We start from the raw sequence: 22,007 nt of genomic DNA on the forward strand, positions 1-22,007 counted from the left end.
GTTTGTACTATATTCGTTGTTAATATATGAAAATGTACTTTCAAATTACAAACGTTTAACATATCAATGAAGTTGTATAACAGTCCTTATAACAAGTAAACAATGTGCTTTCTGATCACATAACATAACAATGATAATGTCATGGGAAAGATGAACAACAAGTAGAGAAAAATTTAAGCTGCATATAATATTTCAATTTGTTTTATTTCATCAGATTCACAGCGAAAACATTTAGTATGCATGTCAGATGCACAAACGTTTGTTTACAAACATTTTTCATTGTTATTCATTTACATTTTTCGACTGACACAAAACAAAACACTTTTAATCTCTAAAAGTGTATCTGAAATCAAGTACTGTAGATGATTCAAGTATATCCTTATTAAAATAAAGAAAAACAAGGTACATCAAATCATGTAAAAATACAGTAGTTATAGTTATAGTAAGTTAACATGCAAAATCTTAACATTTAGAACTTCTAAACATATCACCATCTCAGAAAATAAATGCATCTACTTTGCTTAAAAGCTCTGATGCCAAGTCCAGCACTTGCACTTCACTTGCAGATTTGAATCGCTCGTTTGGAATGTAGGGTGATGGGTGGCAGTTGGGATACTGAGTCTTCTTGGGGTCAACTCCAATTTTCTTCAGTCTGTCCACAATGCTATGCAAAGTCCTTAATTGGAGGCTGAAGCCCGACACGTCCTCAGCCATGCTTGAGATGGAGAGGTTTGTAGGATGGTGTCCATGTCTTTTGTACTCTGCGGCAATAAGAGCCTTTTCCACTGCTTGGTGCACCTTGAACAGACACCACTCTGTGCTCCCTCTTCCGGCCTCACTACGAGCTGCTGTCAAATCACAGTTTGCTTGTCTGAACCACCGCTGGGCCTCTGCTCTGTTAGGCTGTGGCACATTCCCATAGTGTGTCCAGAAGTTGTTATAGTAGGAATAGTGAGGTCTGTGACTTCTCTCACGTCCACCCCGATGATGGTTGGCCTCCTGATCCCACTGATGGTAGAAGCCACTGAAATTTGAGTTCCATTTCGGAGACTTTGTTGGTCGAGTGAAATGTGTGTTTTGTCTTTGGTCAGTCGTGCTCCTTTTGCCACTCTCAAGTTCTTCTATCTTGTTCTTCAAGTACTTGAATGCCTCAGTGGCAAGCTGTTGAAAGTCAGGATTTTTGTCGGGGTGCCATCTCAGGTAAAGTCGACGGATGGCTTTGTACCTCTCCTCTATGGGCAGAATCCAGATCTCTGACAGGCATTCGTCGATTTCTTCTTTGACCTCCTCAATAGACTGTGGTAAGCTCCTTGCAGAAGAACTAGGTGGCCTTGGCACAGATGGACGGGGTTCATGTGGCACAGGGCCTGCGACATGCTGCACTGCCATACAGGTTGATCCTGTGGAGGTGAATCGCTTTTCTTCCCGTTTGAACTGATGAAGATCAAGGGTGCTTACTTCGATAAATTCATCTTCTCCAATTTGTATTTTGTATCTGCTAGAATATCGTCCTGAGATCCCTGGTGGGGTATCCAACTGCTCCACAATTACTGCGTAGACATATTCCTCATCGGATCCCTTCTTGTAGCCAACGTACTCCCCTTCCTCAAAGTTGTTGAGGATGTTCATGTCAAGGGCATCAAGCCATTCATCAGGAATAACACTTCCGGCCTTCGGTGGGAGGAAGTCCTCTGTTTTAGCAATGTTGTAGATTCCATTCTCCTCTAGTGTTTTCACAACCTCCAGCATGTGGTCACACATCAGAAGTTCCCCAAGGACTGGAAGAATGTCTGCCGAGAGTTTGTGTTCCAAATTAGCATTTATTTCTTTTGTCAGTCTCATGGTGATCCTGTTCATCACTTTAGGGCCAATCTCGTCATTGTGTTTCAAATAGATAGAACAACATTGCTGCCCCTTTTTGACGAACATCTCAACATCATGAAAAGTTTCATCTAGCGACTGTTGGTCAAGCCAAAGCCCTGTTTCAAGGTACTTGCAGCAGATTATCTGAATATTGCCAAATGTTTTCTGACAGCTGATAGCAACATCTTCCTCTATTATTGTCCCCTGAAACTGGTGTCTGATGAGACAAATCAGTCCGTGTGTGAAGGCAGGTGAGGATAGGCGTTTCTGAAACCACCCACTAAACTCACATCCCTCTCCATCCTCACAAAGCTGCTTGCTTGATTCCACCAGATTGTACACAGTTATTTTGGAGAGCATTTTGGGCCTCAGCTTCTCTGGTAAAAGCTGCAGGAGTTTCTGATCCATGTACACGTCCTTCACCAAATAACAGTAGGAGAGTTTCTCAAGGAGCCTCAAATTGCTTTTCAATGCATCCTCAAACGTGCTGGCCTGGAAGACAGTGTCATTGAAATACAATGTGTGTGAAGGATATAATCTATGATCTGTTGATGGCAGATACAAGATTTGTGGCAGGTTTGGGGTTGACTGACTTTCTTTTAAAAGACAAAATAGCTGCTCTACTGCACGCTTGACCGCTAACAGCTGATTTGCATGCAATGCTTGTTTGTCAGAGGAATTCACATGAATTTCTTCTAGCACACTGCAATACTGCATTGCAGTAGCCATGTCACTGACACCAATTTTCTTGAAGAACTTTTCATATTTCACATCTTCTGGAGGAATTCGGTACAAATATGGTCTATAATCCAAATGATTGGGAAGTACCAGTGCTGTTTGTTTAGCCTTTGCAAGTTCTTTATCATGCTCAACCAGCACAATAGGGAGGTCAGTCAATGGAGAGGGGTCAAAGTCCATTGCTTGAAGATAGGCATAGGATTGTCTGAAAACGTCCGCACGAGTCTCAATGTTGTCTACAAATTTGCATGGGGAATTACAGATGTTTTTCAGGTTACATGTAACTCGTTCTTGAGGTGGTTTGTCTACAGCTCCAGCATCCTTCATCATTTGCAAGTTTGTCGGTGTGTTGTTGGGTAAGGCCAGTATGGGCATTGAGGTCCAGATTACATTTTGATGATCAGGGTCTCTTTCTATCAAAGAGCCTCGGATTGCAACGGTTGTCCTCTCAGTTGCAAATGCTTGATGATATCTGCTCAAACTGCTTTTGATTCGGACAGGATATATGAACTTAATGCCACCAATCACTTCCATAAAGTTTGGTGATCGTTTTTTGACATTGTTCTTTAAAATGGTGTCAAACAGTGTTGAAGATTTCTTTTTAAGTGCATTGAGGTTGGCAGTGCCTTGAGCTCCTGATTCTATTTGTTTTGCAAACTCGATCATTTCATCATCCGTGACAGTACACTTCATGCCAAGTTTTTTGATCAAATGTTTTGCTGAAATAATGTCCTGAGAATGTTTAGAGATTGAATCCCAAAACCCTTGTGGTACAAATCTCTCTTGAGGCAGCATGATCTTGTACAACATCACATTCTCATCAAAGAAGTATGAGGCCATCTCCAGATTCCCATGGGCATTGCGAATTAATCTCACTTTTGACATTGTAGAGATGATTTGGTCATGACACTCATTATTAAATTCTGAAAGACGAAGCGACAAAAGAAGTTGAATAGAAATAATTTGTTGAGCCTCTGAAAGCTGATGTATTTTAGGCATGATGAATTGTACAAAGTACTCCAAATCATTTAAGATTTTTATTTTTAACTTTTCTGCCAGGTCCTTATTCTCAACAGTGCTTTTGAGAAAAATGTTCTCATCTGCCATGTACAAATCTGGAAATATTTCGATTAAGTCAGTGCTGAGGATGAACACCTTTTTGTGTCCATCTATCTGTTGTCGCCCACCCAGGATTGTTTCAAATAATGGTAGTGATTTGAGTTTCTTGACAAATGCCTGTGTGTCCTTAGACTTCGATATTCCAGACTGAAGAAAATACTGAAGTTTACTCAAATCTTCTTTGAGAAGTGGTTGAAACTCTGAGGGTCTCAGCTGACAGACCTGATCTAAGACAGCGATTTCATTCCTTGTGTCCAGGTACCCTGAATGTAGATGTTGATGCAGCTCTTTGTCACACTTGAGGAAGAATGACAAGTTAAGTTTCGTGACGCCAAGTTTAAGAAGAATTGTTGAAATGTCATCCAACGGGTACTGAATTACACTTAACATCTTGCTCATTTTTTGAAGCAAATGTTTGTTGTTTAGCCTCGGGCAGACAACAGGCAAAATGGGCAAGTCAGAGAACAGCTCCATGATAGAATTCAGAGCATGATTTTGATCTCTGTCTTCCCGTGCTGCCTGTCTGAGTTGACTACTTAAGAATTGCCAGAGATCTTTCAGGAATTTGTCTGTAGTCCCATTTGGAACATGGAGACCACTGTGTAGATCCACATCACAGTCTACAAGTAGGTTCAGCAGGGCAGTTTTCAAATACTTGACTGCAACAGGAATTGTCAATTCCTTAATAAAGCATGTCTGCAGAAGATGGAGGTCTTGGAAGAGGTCATCAGCAAAATCTTTCTCATATCCACAGAATAATTTGTTAAACCTTGTCAAAAGTTTGGGTGAGTCAAGGCTAAACACTCTGAGAATCTGATCTTGTGTGAGAAGAAGAGGAAGTCCACTGATGGATTGAGAATTGTTTGGTTTTACATCTTTTAAGCAGTAGTTCAGGAGTACAGAGCATGTTTTTTTGTCTCTGATCAAAGTCTGGTTGATGGGTAGAGGTAAATCCATTTCTGTTTTGGTTGGATCATTCATTGGTTTTGTTCTCAAGTATTCCCCAACTGTCAAAGGGCTGATTGTTTTCACCTCAACTCCGGCCGTTTTAAAACTTTCCCATATTTTTGACATTTCATTAGAGAAGGGGACCAACTTCATACCAACATCCCCTAAAACTGCAGTTAGGTTTTCTGCGTTGCGATCTGCTAAATAAGGCATTTCGACAAGTTCTCTCTTGGTCACACTACACCAACCAAAAGAGAAAATCTTAATGGGGAGTCGATTTACTATACTGTTGGGTGGAACTTTTTGTGTGGAGCTTTGTAGTATTGGAATAACTGTGAGCTCCCTTTCATTGACTGATCTATACACCTCATGGATCATGTCATGCCAGTCATGGCTAGTGTCTTTTGAGACATGAGGGAAAAAGAACAAGAATGAGCAGTTTAAACCTGGATCATAGCATTTGGAAATCATTTTCCTATTTTTCAGCTGAAAGCGAATGTGATGAAGCAGATCTGCATACAGCGGAGCGATTATCTTCAGTTTCAAAGATTCATTCCAATCAGCTTTCACACTTTTACCATCTTCTTTCCAGAGATCCCTCCTAGATGCATCCACTTCAAAGTTTCCATTTACATGGATTGGGAGTCCTGTTTGACCTGGCAATGGCAGAGAGCAAAATGCCCTTCCAATGAAATCCTTCCCAGCTGGTTTGGATCTTACACATGCTGCCAAAGCTGCCTGGGGAACTTTTAAAGACTGTTGTGCTACGACTGTGTTTTCCAAGAAGCCAAACTGCTCTGCAATCGTCCACTCACTTTCCATTTCATGAGACAATAAAATCTGGACATTGTAAATGGCTTGATCTGGTGACATTGTGCTGTTACCTAGCAGTACATCTTGTATATGGTTTTGAAACCTAAGCCTTTCCACACTGCCCTTTTCAGGGAGTCTTTTTTCAATTGAGAATATAGTTTTGGGCATATTTGTTTCTGGGTTGATTTCATGAAACTGTATTTTGCCAATGTTCTTCAGGAAGAGAATAAGCCCCTCAGGATCTTCTGAAAGAGCTGAGCAGAGCTCCTCAATGTCTCTTTCAGTGACTCCCTGTTGTGATATTTTTGATACATTTGCATTAGCACCCATCCTGAAAGGTAATCGGAACATTGTGCCCTTTTCAAGGTCAAACGTGTCTGGAAGAAATGTTTGGTAGACATCGCTGAACATTTCTTTAAATTCACTTCTTAGGTCAAACTTGCAGCCAGGTAGTTTTCTGCCTTCAATATATTTTCGACCAGGATCTGATATACAGAGCCATTTGTCACCTGTTATAATCGAAGGGCAATCAGTCAGATGGTAAACTGAGTTGAATCCGAGTCCGTATTTTCCTGTTTTTCCTGGAATGCTGTGCTTTCCACCTTCCCCGAGCTGTTGAATGCCTTTCATATCTGCGTCCGTAAAAACCTTGTTGTTGTACACACACAGTGCAGGGCCTTGCAAGGGATTCCATCTGTCTCCAAATGTTTTTTTGCTACTGTGCTTTCTCTTGTCCCACACAAAGTGAATTTCTGTTGCCTCTGCATCGTCAGCATTTTGGATTAGCTCATTCAGGATATCCTTCTTTGATGGATAAGCAGCAAGTATGTTTTTGATACGGACTGTTAGTTCTTCGTGTTGTCCAAACTCTGTGGCATATGGTGAAAAGTCTTCCACCAAATGATCTTTCAGTGTGTGATGTCTTGTTGTATTTGCTCCAAAATGGAGAGCCATGACACGAGGGATGTTTTCATGACATAAAGTGACGCCTGAAACTGGAATCCAGGGGCTGTCATTGTAGTAGAGATTGTTTGCTTTTTGCAAAACACCGTTTTGATCAGGTATGAGGCAAGCACTTTGTGTCTTTGGTTGATTGGTATGAGGCAAGTACTTTGTCTCTTTGGCTGAATATAATCCCCTTTCAATAATTGTGAAACAAATTTGAAGGTCACTTTTGGAAAGTGATCTGCGCCCGTATTGAGTAGATAATTTATCAAGAACATTGTTGAACTGTTGCACTGTGAACTGATTGCTGATGCCTACACATTTCCACAGCTCATTAAAACTGACAAAGGCACGTGGAAGGATATGAAGATAAGGTTTAGCATCAAATTCTCCACATTCTGCTACAGATGTCACGTGTACAAACTTGTCTTCTGCTAGAATGAAAGGGAAAGAGTGTGCCAGTTGAGAAATGAGTGGGCTGTCCCTCTGATTGTCACACAGCCACTCATTCAGGAATTTGTAGCACTCATGAGCTATATTGAAGAGCACCTTTTTATCAAAATTTGGTGACACACAGGTTGCTTTATTTAGTTGTTGAAGCACAATGTTAAGTGGCGGACTTGCGCAAATTCTCAACTTCTGGAGGACTACATCATCGCTGTGTATTTTAAGAAGTGAATGGTCAACAACACATTTTGTCAGGTTGACTAGATGGCGACACTTGTCAGTGTAAACATCCATGGGCTTCTGGAGTGTCACCATTATGTCACTTTCTTCATTGATATTTACTGGATGGAATGCTGGAATGAATGCTGTGTTCCTCAATGTGTCCCAGAATGGTGAATCTTTTTCATCTTGCATGTTGCAGTGTATCCTCATCAACTCCAGGATACACTGAAGGTGCCTGTATGCCTTCTCCTGGTGTTTGTGCCAAATACCAGTAGTGATCCTCACTCTTTCTGTGATCTCCTTCAAAGGAAGCCTGTCACTCAGCATCCCCAGTTCTATTAGACGCTGAATTCGTTTGGGAGAACAAAAGTCATTTTTGGTGCCATCAAGAAAACGCCCCTCCTCTGGTTCAAACAAACAGGCCGCTTTCCCCGATGGGTTCACAAGTTTTTGTATGAATTGTAGTTGTCCTTCTGTCTGTGTAGGGATGCATGGATAGCTCTTTAGTAGATTGTCAACTGCACAGATATTCAGATCAATTGCGTGCAGAACAAGAGCATCCCTACTCTTTGGATCCATGGTGCTCAAGTTGTTGAACACCAGTTGTTGGTAAAACTCTTCCCAATTCATAGTTCTTTCCTGCAGGATCTTATCAAAGCCTGCTTTTACAAAACTTTGTCTCACCCACCCTGGTAGAGAAACAACATGACAGGATGACGGTGCCTTGGGATTGCCTTGACACACCTCTGTTGCAAGTTTTCCAACAACTTTGTTGTCTTCAATGTCTGTGTGTAAAAATCTTGCCTTATCCATTGAGAACCAGGTTTTCCCATCACTTAGGAGCTCGAGAGTTTTGCCATGGTGTGGTTGTGCGACGACGGAATAAAAGGCATCCACCAATGGTTTGAAGGCTTTGCTCACTTTCTCTTCATTGGGCCAAAATGTGTAGTAATCGTAACTTTGCAATGTTCCATTTTGTGCCATGTTCTTCAGCACTTGGAGTACGGTTACGTATGCCATGGTACCAGCATCCTCGAGCAGAGCTCTGTTCCACTCATTTTTCACTCCACTCTCCCAGAGACCTTTGCGATTAGAAGTCACAGCAAATGTTCCATTCACATTCACAGGGAGGCCTGTGTCAATGGGAAGAGGAAGGAAGCAAAAGGCCTGGCCGACAAGTTTAGTTTCAGACTTCACCCATTTGCCAGTTTGTTTTTCACGACTTAAGGGTACAGCTATACCAGCAATTGGCAAGGAGAATTTGGTCTTATTATTTTCTCTCTGGGCCATTTGTAAAGATTGATGTGTCCCAAAGCAGTTATATAAAAGCCAGAATTGTACATCTGATCCTCTACAATGTTGTTGAGTTATTTCAGCAATGTTGACGTTATCATAATTAATGACTTGTTTGTATTTTGTACCAGGTTTCCTCAAGGTTGCCAGAGCCTTAATTTGTTTTGCTTGTTGAGCGTTGTCAACTGGAATCACTTCCACAATTTTCTTGGAGATTGTGAACAGTGTCTCTGTCTGGCCATCTTCAGGAGGAGTTGAGGCATTGTTGGGAAGGTTTTGTAGAGATACAGTGTTTATGTTCTTCAGAAAGAGCAAATAGGTTTGTGAGTTATTGGTAAAGTCCTGTTGAAATGTGATTATGTCACTTCGGTCATACACATTTGAGCAAATCTCTGATTTGAGTGCTTCTTCTTGTGTTCGAAAAGGTAACTTGATGAGAGTGCCAGGGTAAATTGTCTGAGTGCTTTCCTTGGACAGATTACAATTGAAAATGCGCTTGTAGGGTTTGAATTGATTAGAAAATCTGTGTAGAACCTGTTGTCGAGACAGGTCAAGTCTTATTCCAGGACTTGCGTTGCCTTTTATGTGCTTTTCCAGGTGGGTCACATTTGGATCAAGTATCAAAAGCTTATTTCCACTGAGAATGGAGGGAATGTCAGTCAAATGATACACAGTATTGAATCCAAGTCCAAATTTCCCAATTTTTTCTACTTGGTTTTCCTTTGATGCAGATCCAACTCGGGTAATATTTCTCCAATCATTGTCTGTGAAGAGCTCATCATTGAATGCCCAAAGACAAGGTCCATTGCATAGGCTCATTCCAGGGGATATTAAACTTTCAGGAGGATCTTTATGTTTTCTGAAATCTACCATAAACTTACAGGTCTTCGCCCCAGCATCTTCAGCATTTTGAATTAGCTCTTTGAAAATGTCTTTGTCCTCATCATATTCTTTGAGAATGTTCTTAATCCTCAGTGTTATTGGTTCTGACTGCCCACACTGTTCTATCCCAATGTATTCTGGACTGAGGATCCGAGTGCTAAGGAGTGGTATCTTGAGCCACTCCGCAGTCCCTCTTGAAATGTCCTCATGGATGACATAGAACTCCTCTTGGTCCTTCTCTAGATCATCCAAACCATCCCTGCTTACATCACAAAACAAGGCCAAGGACAGTGGTTTCAAGGTAAATCTTTGACCCTCTTCCATCACTGGCACAGGGGTATCGTCACTGACAGCCCTACGCACCTTTTTCATCCAGTTCAGAATGGCTACGGACAATTTCAGCTCGGAGGGGTTTCCAAAAGGTGGCTGCCTCTCATCAATGGAATGTTGGATGTTGGTTAGGATGTCCCCTATTTCCTTTTCTGAAAGGCATGACCTCACTCCAAATTCGGTTAACAACCTCTTGTAAGGGAGAAACTCCTCTGGCACTTTCCCTATGTAGGAGGTCAGATCCAGATCAGGTGGGTAGGTCAAAACTACATCTCTGGGAAATACGAATTGGTTGTGGATCCATAGCCAAGGTTTACAGCGCAACATGACTTTTATGAAGTCTAACATGTGGTCTTGCATGAATTTGTAAGTGCTATGCAATGTAATCTTGAATTGCACACCATGTGGATCACTAATTGATAAATTGTCCAATACCTTTTCAGCAGGAGGCAGGCACAGAAGTCCAAGTTGCCTGCTCACTGTCTCTTTGAAGACTCCTGTGAGAGGCATGACATTGCCCACAAGGTTTTCATATTTTGTATCTCTTACTTCTTCTGGCTTGAAAAAACGTGTTTTTGTACTTCCCTTGCTGTTGCCTACCATTGCGCCTGCATTTGCACATGGGATCCATTGCAGTTGTGAGAGTTGGTGAAGCTGCTTTGCAGAAAACTTAGACAGCAGATCATTATCATTCAGCAGTCTCAAGAGAGTATCAGATTTTTTGCCAGCCTCTTGTGGTGAGTGACCATGCAATTTCTCAATCTGAGTGGCAACATGCAAAACATTCCTAGGAGTTATATCCCTTTCTTGGGCCAGCAATCCAAGGGACTTTAAGCTCTTGATCATCTCTGGAGTCTGTGTGAACACTTGTGGTGGAAAGAAATCTGCATCAAAGAGGATTTTAAACTTTTTGTTTCCTGGATCGAAAAAGCCAGATGCCTTCTTCCGCTCTTCTCTTTCTATTTCAATGAAGCTCAAATCCGCACATCTGCTGTACAAGTCCTCATTCTGAGAGAAAAGAAAACTGCCATTTTGTAAGATCCAGGTCATTATCCTCTCTGTCTCTTGTTTCCTGTAATTCATCTTAATGCTATCAACTAAACAAATGGACACTTGAGCGGAATCTAAGAGATCAACATGAAGCAAGCATAGAAGTCGGCGATCAGCCTCTGTGACACACTGCACAACTGAATCAGGCATGGGAAGATCAGATGGGATCTTTGGAAGTGAACTTAACACTGCAGCCTGCTTTGATTGTGCAGCAACATAATCGTCAGCCATTGAGCGGAATAGAGGCAGTTGTAAGACAAGGTTTTGTTCTGAGACTGAGAGGTTACCAAGTGAAGACAGATAGTGTTTTAGTTCTTCCTTTTCAGTATGAGAAGCTGACTGGAGTCCCTTGATGACCTTTTGGGCATCCAAGTTCATGAGCACTTGCAAAGTACTCTTTGGGCTTGGTGGAAACACATACGATTCAAGGTCTTGGTGCTGAAGACATTCATCTCGATTTACAACTGTACCCCCAACCTTCCTTATTACTTCTGCAACATGGTCTGACAGGGTGTCTTGCTTACTATTCTTGAAAAGTAGAGTTGGCTTTTGTTGTAGTCTGGCAAGTTGTTTTGAATGGCTTCCATCCCGCAAGGACTCAATGGGTATTAATGGCATGCCAATGAAATGCCGTAGCTCGTCAAAATTAGAGTCAAGAAATTTCCAGAACTCTTGGAGCCACTTCAGGGATGGATGCTGAGCATTCCCCAGAGCCCAGGTAACATGCCCATCTGTCTCTTCCCATTCCTTTGGTACATAATTAATGGCCAATTCAGCAACTAATGCTGCATCCAGGTTGGATACAGTGAATAAATCTGAAAAAATGAACATAGTATAAATATAGTGGTTTCAAGCGAAAGCATATATATATAATCTCTAAGTAAATCTACCTAGAATGTAGGTCTTTGTACAGTGCATTGACACACACTGAAATTCTTACTTCTTGTTGCTAGTTTCCTTAGATGTTCAACGCTGGTGGGGCTCAGATCTTGAGGAATAAATCTGGTTTGGCATCCTGGCAGCAGCACCCTGGACCGGAAATAAACATATTTTTAGAGGAAAAAACTATTGGAGGATCACAATCCCGCAAGACTAACAAGAAAAGAACTTACCTTTGAAAAGTGTTGTTGTCTATCAGCACAAAGTCATCTTTTTTGTCTGTGAAGGATTTGAAAGTTCCATCACTGAGAGGAAGCAACTTAAGACCCAAAAGGTCATGGTAATTCCCATCACTCAAGATGTACTCCAGAAGACAGAGTTTGTCCTCTTTGGATAGGTTGAACTCTGCATCTCTGTGGAGAACATCTCGAACAAAGTCTGGAGTCACACATTTCAGTCCATCAGGGTCTGGAAAAGCCAATTGAATCGCTTTTGAGACGTGGTCTGGAAAGGTTACAAGCTTCTCACCAAAGAAGATCATAGTCCTTGTCACAGCAGCCATTATTTCAGGTGCCATAGAATTATAGGATGGGCATACAGCCTCTGAGGGAGAGACAAACTGTATGTCATCTGCAGCAAGGGAAAAGATTGGGATGTTTGCTCCAAAAAGCCGTTTTAGGACATCCACTGCAACTTTATGCCACTTCTCTTTATGTCCAGTCTGAGAGACATTTGGCCAAAGACCATACACAGAGAAGGCAGAAAGATCAGATAATGAGCCTTTGGATAAGTTGATGGCGTCCTGGATGATAGTTAGGTAAGCTAACGGGAGCACTTCTTCTATCAATAGCTCATTCCACAAGGCAGCTTCGTCATACTTCTGGTCTTCCTCTTGCCACTTGATGTGTCTTCTGTTGTCTGTGAGGCCAAAGCAGGCATTCACATATACTGGGAGACCTGTCTTGTTGGATTCATTATTTGGAAGAGGCAGAAAGCAGCTCAGTCTACCATCAGTTGGGACACTGTCTTGACCACACTGGAATGCTAAATCAACCTGAGGCCGAAAACATAGCTTCTTTGCAAGTAAGTCCAACTTTGTTACATTTCCCTCTTTCATGCAACATGTGGTCACAAGCCACCTTGTTGTCTTTGTCTGCTCTTGGTCTTCTGAAGTTATAACTTTGAAGCATGTTGAACTTTCAAAATTTAAATCTGCACCAGACATCAAACCCAGACCTGTTGAAGGGCTGGAAGAGGTCACTTTCAGCCTGATGTTGATGGAGTCATTAATGTCTATATGCATCAAGGACAATGAGGACACATTTCTCAGGAACAGAGGACTTATGTCGGCATCAGCTATGAAGCTGTCAAAAAGCTGAACAACTTTATCAGTGTTGTACAAATTATCGGAAATCTCTGAAGCTTTACTGCGAAGGGGGAATCTGAAGAGTGTCCCATTAAAGTTTTGATCTTCCATAATGACATTCTCCCAACTCTTGCCGGTGAGCAGTTGGACAATATCTTGAAAGGGTTGGAACTGAGCATTCATTAATGTGCCTTGATCTTCCTTATCAACCAGGGACCACAGAAAGCCTGGTCTTCGATCATGTATCTTCTCTTGGGGATCCAGTAACCCCAAGCACTCGGAACTGAATATGCATGGAACATCTAAAAATGAGATAACGTGGTTTATTGTATGTTTCATGGGATAGGGTATTCACATGGTTTATAAATCACCTCATTAGCATGCAATGTGTATAGTAATGTCATGTTTAACCTGTTATGTGGTAAATCGAGTTGAATCCAATCCCAAACCTCCCAACTTTGTTTGGGTCATCGCGCTTGACACTCCTGCCTGTAGCTTGAATGCCATGCCAGTCATCCTCAGTAAAGACAGCATTGTTGAAGGCATATAGTGCAGGTCCTGTTAAAAAATTAAGTGAGTTTTAGGCTCCCAGGTTGGCGTCCCGGGGGGGGGGGGGGTGTAAACCTTGCCCCTTGCGCCAAATGTGCTAGGGCCGGTGTTGCACCGAAAGCTGTGACCCATCAGAAACTGTGACCGCAGCTGCACATTGTCTGCCCTGGGGTTGCCAAGGGTTAGCAGCTGGATCCTAAACACTGTATTTTTCGGAAAATAAGCCGCATTTTCTATAAACCGCACCCCACCAGAATGGGAGCTTTGTGCATAACATACTTTTCAGAAACGGTAGCTAGCTAGTTTTAGTTAGCTTCCGGGCTAAGTTAGTTAGCATAATACTCGTAGCAATGCTACTACCATGCTAGTGTTACTTGTTGTTGCCTTCTCATTCATACATTTTGAATGGATACTAAAACGTTTGTGGCATAGTTTTAGTCCATCTAAAATATTCAGTTGGAATGTTCGAAATCGCATATATGCGATGTTACGCTGTGAAACCCGTATTCGAACGATCACATATGTACAACGCTACTCCTTAATGGGTTAAATAGCATTCACAAAAAAAAAAAAAAAAAAGTGTTTCTACTGTTTTTTTGTTACAAAAACGTGCTATAAGCCGCACCAAAATAAAAGCCTTACCACAGGAAAAAAATTGAATCAGGGTATAAACCACGGCTTTATTTCCAAAAAATACGATAGGTCAAGGCCATGTGTCTGGTCTTGCTCAAAGTGAGAGAATCTGTCCCACAAGTGAGAAGAAGGGAACTGAGGAGACAAGTCGAGCTGACCGTAGACAGAGATTTAGTGAGTAGGCTACACCCGGGGCGGGCCCGTTGAGAAGGTGACTGACCTTGAATGAAGTATGGGAAAACATTGAGAAATAGTATTATGGAGGGAGGGGGATTGTCATCATTTAGACTATATAAAGTATGCATCCCATGAATGATTTGCTTTGTGTGTCTTATGTGTACTGCTGCTGCATTGCTGAATAAACCATCTGGCCACCTTGACTTTGAAAGATATTCCGTCTTCGACTATTTTTATCTAAATCCATTTAAACAAAACTCCTACAGTAGCAATTTTCAAAACACATTCTTTGTCAACGTTATAGGATATAAAAGGTTATAAAACTACAACTGGAAAACCATATGGGTTAGGATGGAAATATTATCATTACGTTGTTTATTATCATTGCTTGTTGTCGATGGTACACTATCTCATCACACTATCTCCATGTATCTCCACGCCACCTGTGTTTCATTGGACAAAGTAGAGTGACTATTTGTCCTGGGGGGTGTTCCATCAACGTCGCTAACGCTAATTCAAGCTAGACCTCAATAAACTTAGACTGTGCAGCCCAGATTAGGCAATCGTCAAAAAGAGGAGTTATGTTGCAAAAAACAAAGCAAAGTTATGTCGCAATATTCTCAACCGGAGATTGAGAATAATAGCCCAAAAATGAATGTGGCAGCAATTGAAAATTGTAGGATAAAATTCAAAACACTGGAGAAGGCCATGGTTAATTGCACTTGATGTGGGCTAAGACTGTTTTTGTCTAAACATCTAGAAAAAAAATTATACATTATTTCAAAATAACTTTGCCACACCCATTTACAAACTGAGACTAAATGCTGAACTTTATGATAAAAGGGAAAGATAACCATGACTAAAATGGGGATTCACTGAAATAAGTATTATTGCACAGATCCAGCAGATCAGAAGGTGACCCAAACTGTAGCACACTTTGCTTGGCAAAACAGTTATCTAAAATTTCTCAGCATGACTAAGAATATATAATTATTATATTACGCGTTATTACTATTCTGGCTGACAGTGTATGGACAGCTTCCCCATATTTCCATATTTCCAATTAACATAGTCTGCCTTAGGGGTGGGCGATATGGCCAAAATCTCCTATCACGGTGTGAGTAATTTTACATCACGGTTACGGTATGTATCACGGTATAGTAATTGATATAGTAAATTCAATTAAGAAATGGTACAAAATAACCATACCGTACTTCATCATCACACTTGATTATTTATTACAAACAAAAACAACTGCCTCACATGAGACAACACTTCAGTTAAAAACAAAATACTCCAAAAAGTTAAGAGTACGAGCGTTCCGATTGGCTGATGCGTAGTCATGCTATCCGTGTGGTGACCTAGTACCAGAGCCTGTTTAAGGAGGGCCTGCCCACTCCCTATTAAGCCCCATTGTACCGAATGTTGTTGCAGTTCCACCAGAGTTCCACTGGGAGTGATCGCGGTCGAGTGCAAAATGAATGGGAGTCTATGGAGCTAAATGGCTAAATTTGTCTCTTTCGCCTGATTGTCGTTGATAAACTCAGATTTGATTGTAGTTTTTGCATGTTCAACATGGATTACAGGTCAAAAGTTGAATGAACGAGTACTTATGTCCATTCGATTTCTTACAGGGTAAGTCGGTGTTGCCCATAACACGCTAGCATTCTGCTAACGAATGCTGATTGGTTAGTGAAGGACTGACTACGACCAGAGATCCCGCTTAATGGCATCTGAAGCAGAACCAGAATGTCAGAGCATTAGCAACATTAGCAACAACATTAGCAAGCCAAAACTCTTGCTAGCATGTGTATTGACAGGGAGAGCCTAACCTGTCAGCTGTGTTGTCGATGCCTCGAGAGAAAAGTGGAAGTAACCAGAGCTTGCCGTCAAGCAGTAGCTCAATGTGTATGACGTCAATGACATTTTCAAAGGCTTTTTAGAACGGAAAGGCGACATAAAAAAAAAAAAAACAGCGGTGTGTATTTTTTTTTGCCTCCCCTTTTGAATTCAGAATTCAAATTACTAGACACTACTAAAATTATATCCTGAGAAAAGTGGATTTTGAGGGGTATATCTCCATAGACCTCCATTCATTCTGCACTCGACCGTTTGTGCCCTCACATGGAACTAGAGTGGAACTGCAACCAGTTCAGAACCCAGAAGTTTCCAGAGAGTGGGAGTTCTCTAGCCTGGCTGCCGGTCCAACTCCAGCCCCAAAAAATTTGGTTGGGAAGTTGGGTCTGGAGGGTCTCGTATTGGGAACAACTACATAAAACCAGAATCTGGGCGGACCAATGAAATTGCCAGGGCGGGCATTATACAATGAAGGACAGATGATCAACAGTAACGTAATCAACAACGTCACGAAAGAGCCCTTGGGTTGAATTCGTTTTCAACAAACAACATTTTACGTTGCTCTGATTGGTTGTAGGTCTATCCAATTGAGCGAAGAGGCATTTGTTTTACGAGTTCGGTTGAAACACGCCCCATAGTCACAGCCCAACGGAGAGTTTTCAGACTCATATTCTGACTAGAATTATACACGCTACCCCAACTGGAAAACGACATTACATTAACTCAAAAACACATTACATTAACTCTGAACGGAAAGGGTAGGTACTACACTTCAGCGCTGATTGGATACAGTAGGATAGTAGTTTTCAGACTCATATTCTGACTAGAATTATGAGTAGGACAACGTCAGGCTAGGAGTTCTCCCTTTATTAGACATTCTCTGCTAGTACTCACAGCGCAATACGGATCCATAATGCCCTCAGACAAACGGGGGGGGGGGGGGGTTCAAAATAATTCCTTCGTTAATCATTTGTTACACAGAACTTTATTATATTAAATATTCATCCAAAATTATTCACACTTTCACAAAATCAACCACAAACAAATAATTTCTGCATATGCAGGTAGCAACGCTAGTGCTAAATAACTATTTAACTGGTCAGCTCCATGACGCCGGTTAAGTAGCTTGCTCCCGAGACTTCTCACCAAAAGAACGAAGGGGAACCTTCAATTAACTGACATGTTCGTAGGTACCTAGCGAAAAGTAACCTGAACTTTCCTAGATCTTTGTGTGTGTGTTTAACCTAAATAGTGTTAAAAACAAGTTTTTTTACGAAATGCAACATGTGGCGGCCGGTGTTGATTCTGCGACGCACCGCCACAAATTAGTCTACCTCCACAGATCCAGAGGGGGCTTGGACAATGGCAGAATGTGGCTGTCTGAAGGGCAGGGGTGGAAACATTTAAAGGGCTGCTACTGCACGACATGGGCTCTCACCAGTGTAACAATCACAGCCTCACTTTGGGAACGCATGCCCTAGTGGGCACATTGTAGGGGAGACTGTTGGGCACAGCATCTAATCGAATTCTTTGGAAAGGGCACCGTTTGGACACGCATGTAGGGGCAGCATAAAGGGCACTTCATAACAGCACCCTTTTCCATTGGAAGTAAGGGCACGGGAACAGTCCAATATAGTCCATTGTAAGGGCACCTTATAGGGTACTGCATCGCATTTTCTCTACTATAAAGGAACTCATTAAGACAGGTTTTGAAATGTATAGAGGGCACACTATCATTTATTGCATTAAGGGGCACCCTGGGCACTCAAGCATATTTCACAATGTCAATGGCAGACAGTAGGGGACTCCCTGAGTCTTCCAGTGGGCCTGGATACACCCATGGGGACAGTATTTTGCACTTTACATTGGTGAAGCCAGATGGAAAGGATGAAGTAATATAGAGGCTTGCCAACATATAGGCTACTTTAAACAATGAAAATGCTTTATACAACTGAATAAAACGTGTCTTTGATTCTTTGTGTTTCAAGATGACCAGGAAAACTGATGATAATATTCAGGTACTGCTTTGGAGCGAAGTATACCTTTCATATTTCCTGACTTGGTTGCCTTTGCTAAACCTTTTTAAGTTACCAACCCCATTCAAAAATGTCCCACATGCAAAGACACACAGAGATGCAGACAGACTGAACAGTGGTCAAGGCTTCGCTACAGTGAGTTTGCTTCCTTGTGTGTGATTCCAGCAGACTACATAGTCTAGGCCTACCTACATAGAATGCAGTCTACTACCCTAATTTCTACTATATAGTCTTCTTCTACTCTCCTTTTTACTACTTTCTACGAAGGATGGTAGGTTGTTCTTATGTGTTCATTGCCATCCTTAAGAGTTGCTGAAGTGTTTTTCTATGTATATATTTTTTAAGAATAAAAATATGTATATATTTTTTAAGAATAAAAATAAAATCTATCTAGATAAACTATGCTAGGGCCTGCTGAACCTATACCTCTTCCACATATACTGGTCAGGGAAGCGTTACTTCTGTTTCTGAAGACCCTTGGGGCTGGTGGGACACTGCTTAGTTTCTTATTATTATTTTAAACAAATTCCCAATGCTGTGGTATGTTCATGCAAATGATTATGTAGCCTTCATTTGTCTGCTCTTTCCTATATTATCAATTGCTTATGTTATGTTGATCAAAATGTATTGGATCTCTGTAAAATTGTCTTACCACCACAGACATCTCGACATTTAGATCATAACAGAAGTCCTTACAAGCATAAAGGTTCAGCCAGTATGCTTTAATTGCAGGCTTAATTCACCATACAGCGCTTGCATGTACAGTTCTGCCTAAGGGGCATTTGCTATGTTTACATTAATGTTTGTATTTTTTCCTTTGTGCTATGCAATGCTGTAAAATAGTCTTGTATTTTATGTATGGCAGTTGCATAAATAAGACACAACAAATGACGGAGGAGACAAAATGTGTACAAACATAGTTCTTGTCATATGCCCGTTTGTGAATTGCTATATCCGTGCCTCAAGAAACCAACCAAGGAGGCTAGAGGGGTAGGAATAGTGCCCATGTCCGTAATCCAGCTGTTGATTTAATGTCTTAGTTGAATTGGTATTAAGAGTTTCTGCAAATTTATAATGTGTAAGCAGTTTTAACAAAACTGCAATGTAACAAAATTCACTGAAAGTATCCACTTTAAGTTGTTCTTCTATTTTCTAGCCACCATTTCATCCATAAAGAAAACCCTTTAAAAGCAGTTGATTCAATGTTATGCCAGCAGTCAGCACTGCTAACCTGGCCATATTGGTTGTAAAAGTGAATTAGCTTCTAAATAACAAAACAAAAAGTCCCTACTTTCCTTACAAAAACTCTGGTGCATTAAGAGCTTATTGTTGGAAATGTTGAAATGCTTATCCAATCAATGTCAAACGCAGCACTGCACTCCATTGGATTATAAAAAGGACACCTGCAAAATATGAACGTTGCAGAGTGCCCAGTTCTCAAGATAATTGTGGGAAACTCGCTGACCTAAAATCCCATTCTTAAAAATACACAGACAAGACAGAGATTCCTGGCATTATTAGAGAGATTATTAGAGAGATGACCATACAATCAAAGCCAAACCACAAATGTATGATCATGTATATCAGATTTCACAACTAATGCAGAACTGAGTGTATGCAGTCACATTATGATAGCTACCCAATGTATTATTGTCCCAAAATGAAATTTCTCCAATGAAAATTCAGTTTAACAAACCTTGGTTAATCCCCAAGTCCTCCTGACTCCCATATGTTCTCTCGTCATGAATGAAGACCACCTGGGAAGCTCCAGCATCATCTGCATTCTGGATCAGTTCCTGTTAAGGCCACAAATGTTGGTATGATTCTGAACAAATGGAAGTGACTTGCCTGAAACAGGCACACAATATTCAAAGGAACAAGGATATAAAGAACCTTTTTCATACAACTATACTTTTGGGAAATTATAGCTTCCCTCTGGTACATTTTAAGAACATTTCTTGAGAACATAGCTTGCATATGACTACCTGAGCGTTTGTTTATCAAACTCACCTTCAAAATCTGCCCTCCATCTGGATATCGTCTTAAGATATCCTTTAGGTAGTCAATAAAGGGTGGCGCTGTTGCACCAAAGGCATGACTAACCAGAAAAAAATAACATTATTTAGAAACTTTTTACTAGAGTGGGGCGTGATACATTTTTAAATTAAAAGCAGGTTGTTTTATCTTTAGACTTTTCACAAATTAACTATGCACATTTAGTTTATTCTAAAATGTAGTTTGTTGGTATAAAAGGAAACCTACATAAGATTAATTAGTTGTACATTGATTAAAAAAACAGTAAAAAGTGTTCCTACTTCTGTAGAACTACTTCTGTTGGTGTAATATGTTTATGTAGCCTAATGTCTACAGACTAGGAAATGCCATTACTGTGAACATAAACTGAACATAAACAAACTGTATGGAAATTCTGAGCCTAAAATCTGTACAGCACCAGTATCTTTCTCCTCTTAAAATATAATACTCTCTTTCGCACACACACACAGGCCAATTGTTAGTAGCCTACTATGCTGCGGCTTTACAATGTTTGCCCTATTTCAAGAACATTATTTTAATATCGCTGCAAGTCTATGTTTTAAAGAGCAGATGAAGCAACTTAATCATTATACTCACCGAGTTCGCTGTGGCCTTGAACTCATACTTCCTAACGTTGTTTACTGTGAGTAAGAAAAAGGTAGGGCAAGTTATCCCTTTCCTTTGTATTGAACACAACAGAGGTGGGCCTATCGAGCGACAGCCGTCCACACAACGGACTGCTGAATTTAAATTAAATTACAATGAGTACTATTGCAGCATATTGAAGGGGTTTAACCACTGCAATGGCTCGTTATACGTTTGGGTTAGACCTATATGGTTATTCTGTAATTCCAAAATGAAACAAAACAACGGAATCCACGCATTTCCTCATCATCTGGTTCTGACATCCGAAATGGACAAATCGATATTACGATCTTATTTCTCATCTAGCTTTTGCAGATATTAGCATAAAGAATATGGAATAATCAAAACAACGATTAATGGCTCGTTATACCATTTGTGTTATATGGTTATTTCATCATTTCAAAAAAAAAAAAAAAAACGAAACAACCAAAAACAAGCCGTAATACCTACTTAAATGTGTGTTTGAGTTACTAAAATGACAAAACGATATTACGAGGCTATTTTGCATTGTTTGCAGATACCAACATAAAGGATATGGAATAATTTAACAAACGAGTAAATGGCTCGTCACAAGGTAGGCTACACGGACCTATACCTTATATAAATCTTTACTTCAGTAAGACCACAATTAGATAGCTCAAACCTCTCTATAACCCATAGCCTAAGTGGTCAACGAGCCACTGTAGCCATAACCGTGCTGACAAATTTCATTAATTTTTGTATATCAATATTTTAGACATCAACATAAAACTTTCACGTAAACTAAACTTCTTTATTGATAACCTAACACTCAAGTGACATCAGTTTGGAGAAAAAAACATTTGTTGATTAACTCCCTAATCATGGGCATCATCATAAGGTGTTGCAAATGCAATTTAAAATAGGCTAAAACATTTACCTCATGTGTGATCATTGGCTGTGATCATTCTGGAGATCATTCATCACTTGCTGACTTGCAGAGATTTTGGTTCAGTTAGGTTGGCTTACCAAATATATAACCTACCTAAAGTCCCACCCAATTTGCCATATTGATCGATTCAACAATCATCCGGTTTTCGTGAAACGAAACTTGTGTGAATCCCTCAATGCAACGGGACGCTTCAAAAGCCTCAGTTCCGTTTCACTTCATTCCACCCCTGAAACGAAAGCATATAGCTTTGAACTTGTTCCAACTTCAAACA

At 40.7% G+C, this 22,007-nt stretch overlaps 1 protein-coding gene across 1 annotated transcript; it reads right to left on the reverse strand.

Moving 5' to 3' along the window:
* Positions 1–185: 185 nt before the first annotated feature.
* On the reverse strand, positions 186–21,868 carry sacs2 (sacsin molecular chaperone 2). Its single transcript, XM_084689870.1, has 8 exons — positions 21,725–21,868; positions 20,779–20,822; positions 20,158–20,245; positions 19,844–19,943; positions 13,307–13,453; positions 11,763–13,197; positions 11,591–11,679; positions 186–11,465 (listed from the first exon to the last, which is right to left on the reverse strand). The coding sequence occupies exons 2-8, from the start codon at positions 20,802–20,804 to the stop codon at positions 496–498; spliced, it is 12,855 nt and encodes a 4,284-aa protein (XP_084545996.1). The 5' UTR covers positions 20,805–20,822; positions 21,725–21,868; the 3' UTR covers positions 186–495.
* Positions 21,869–22,007: the final 139 nt, after the last annotated feature.

Source organism: Hypomesus nipponensis, chromosome 23 (genome assembly GCF_054491055.1).
Source record: "Hypomesus nipponensis isolate SF chromosome 23, ASM5449105v1, whole genome shotgun sequence".
NCBI classification, from domain to species: Eukaryota; Metazoa; Chordata; class Actinopteri; order Osmeriformes; family Osmeridae; genus Hypomesus; species Hypomesus nipponensis.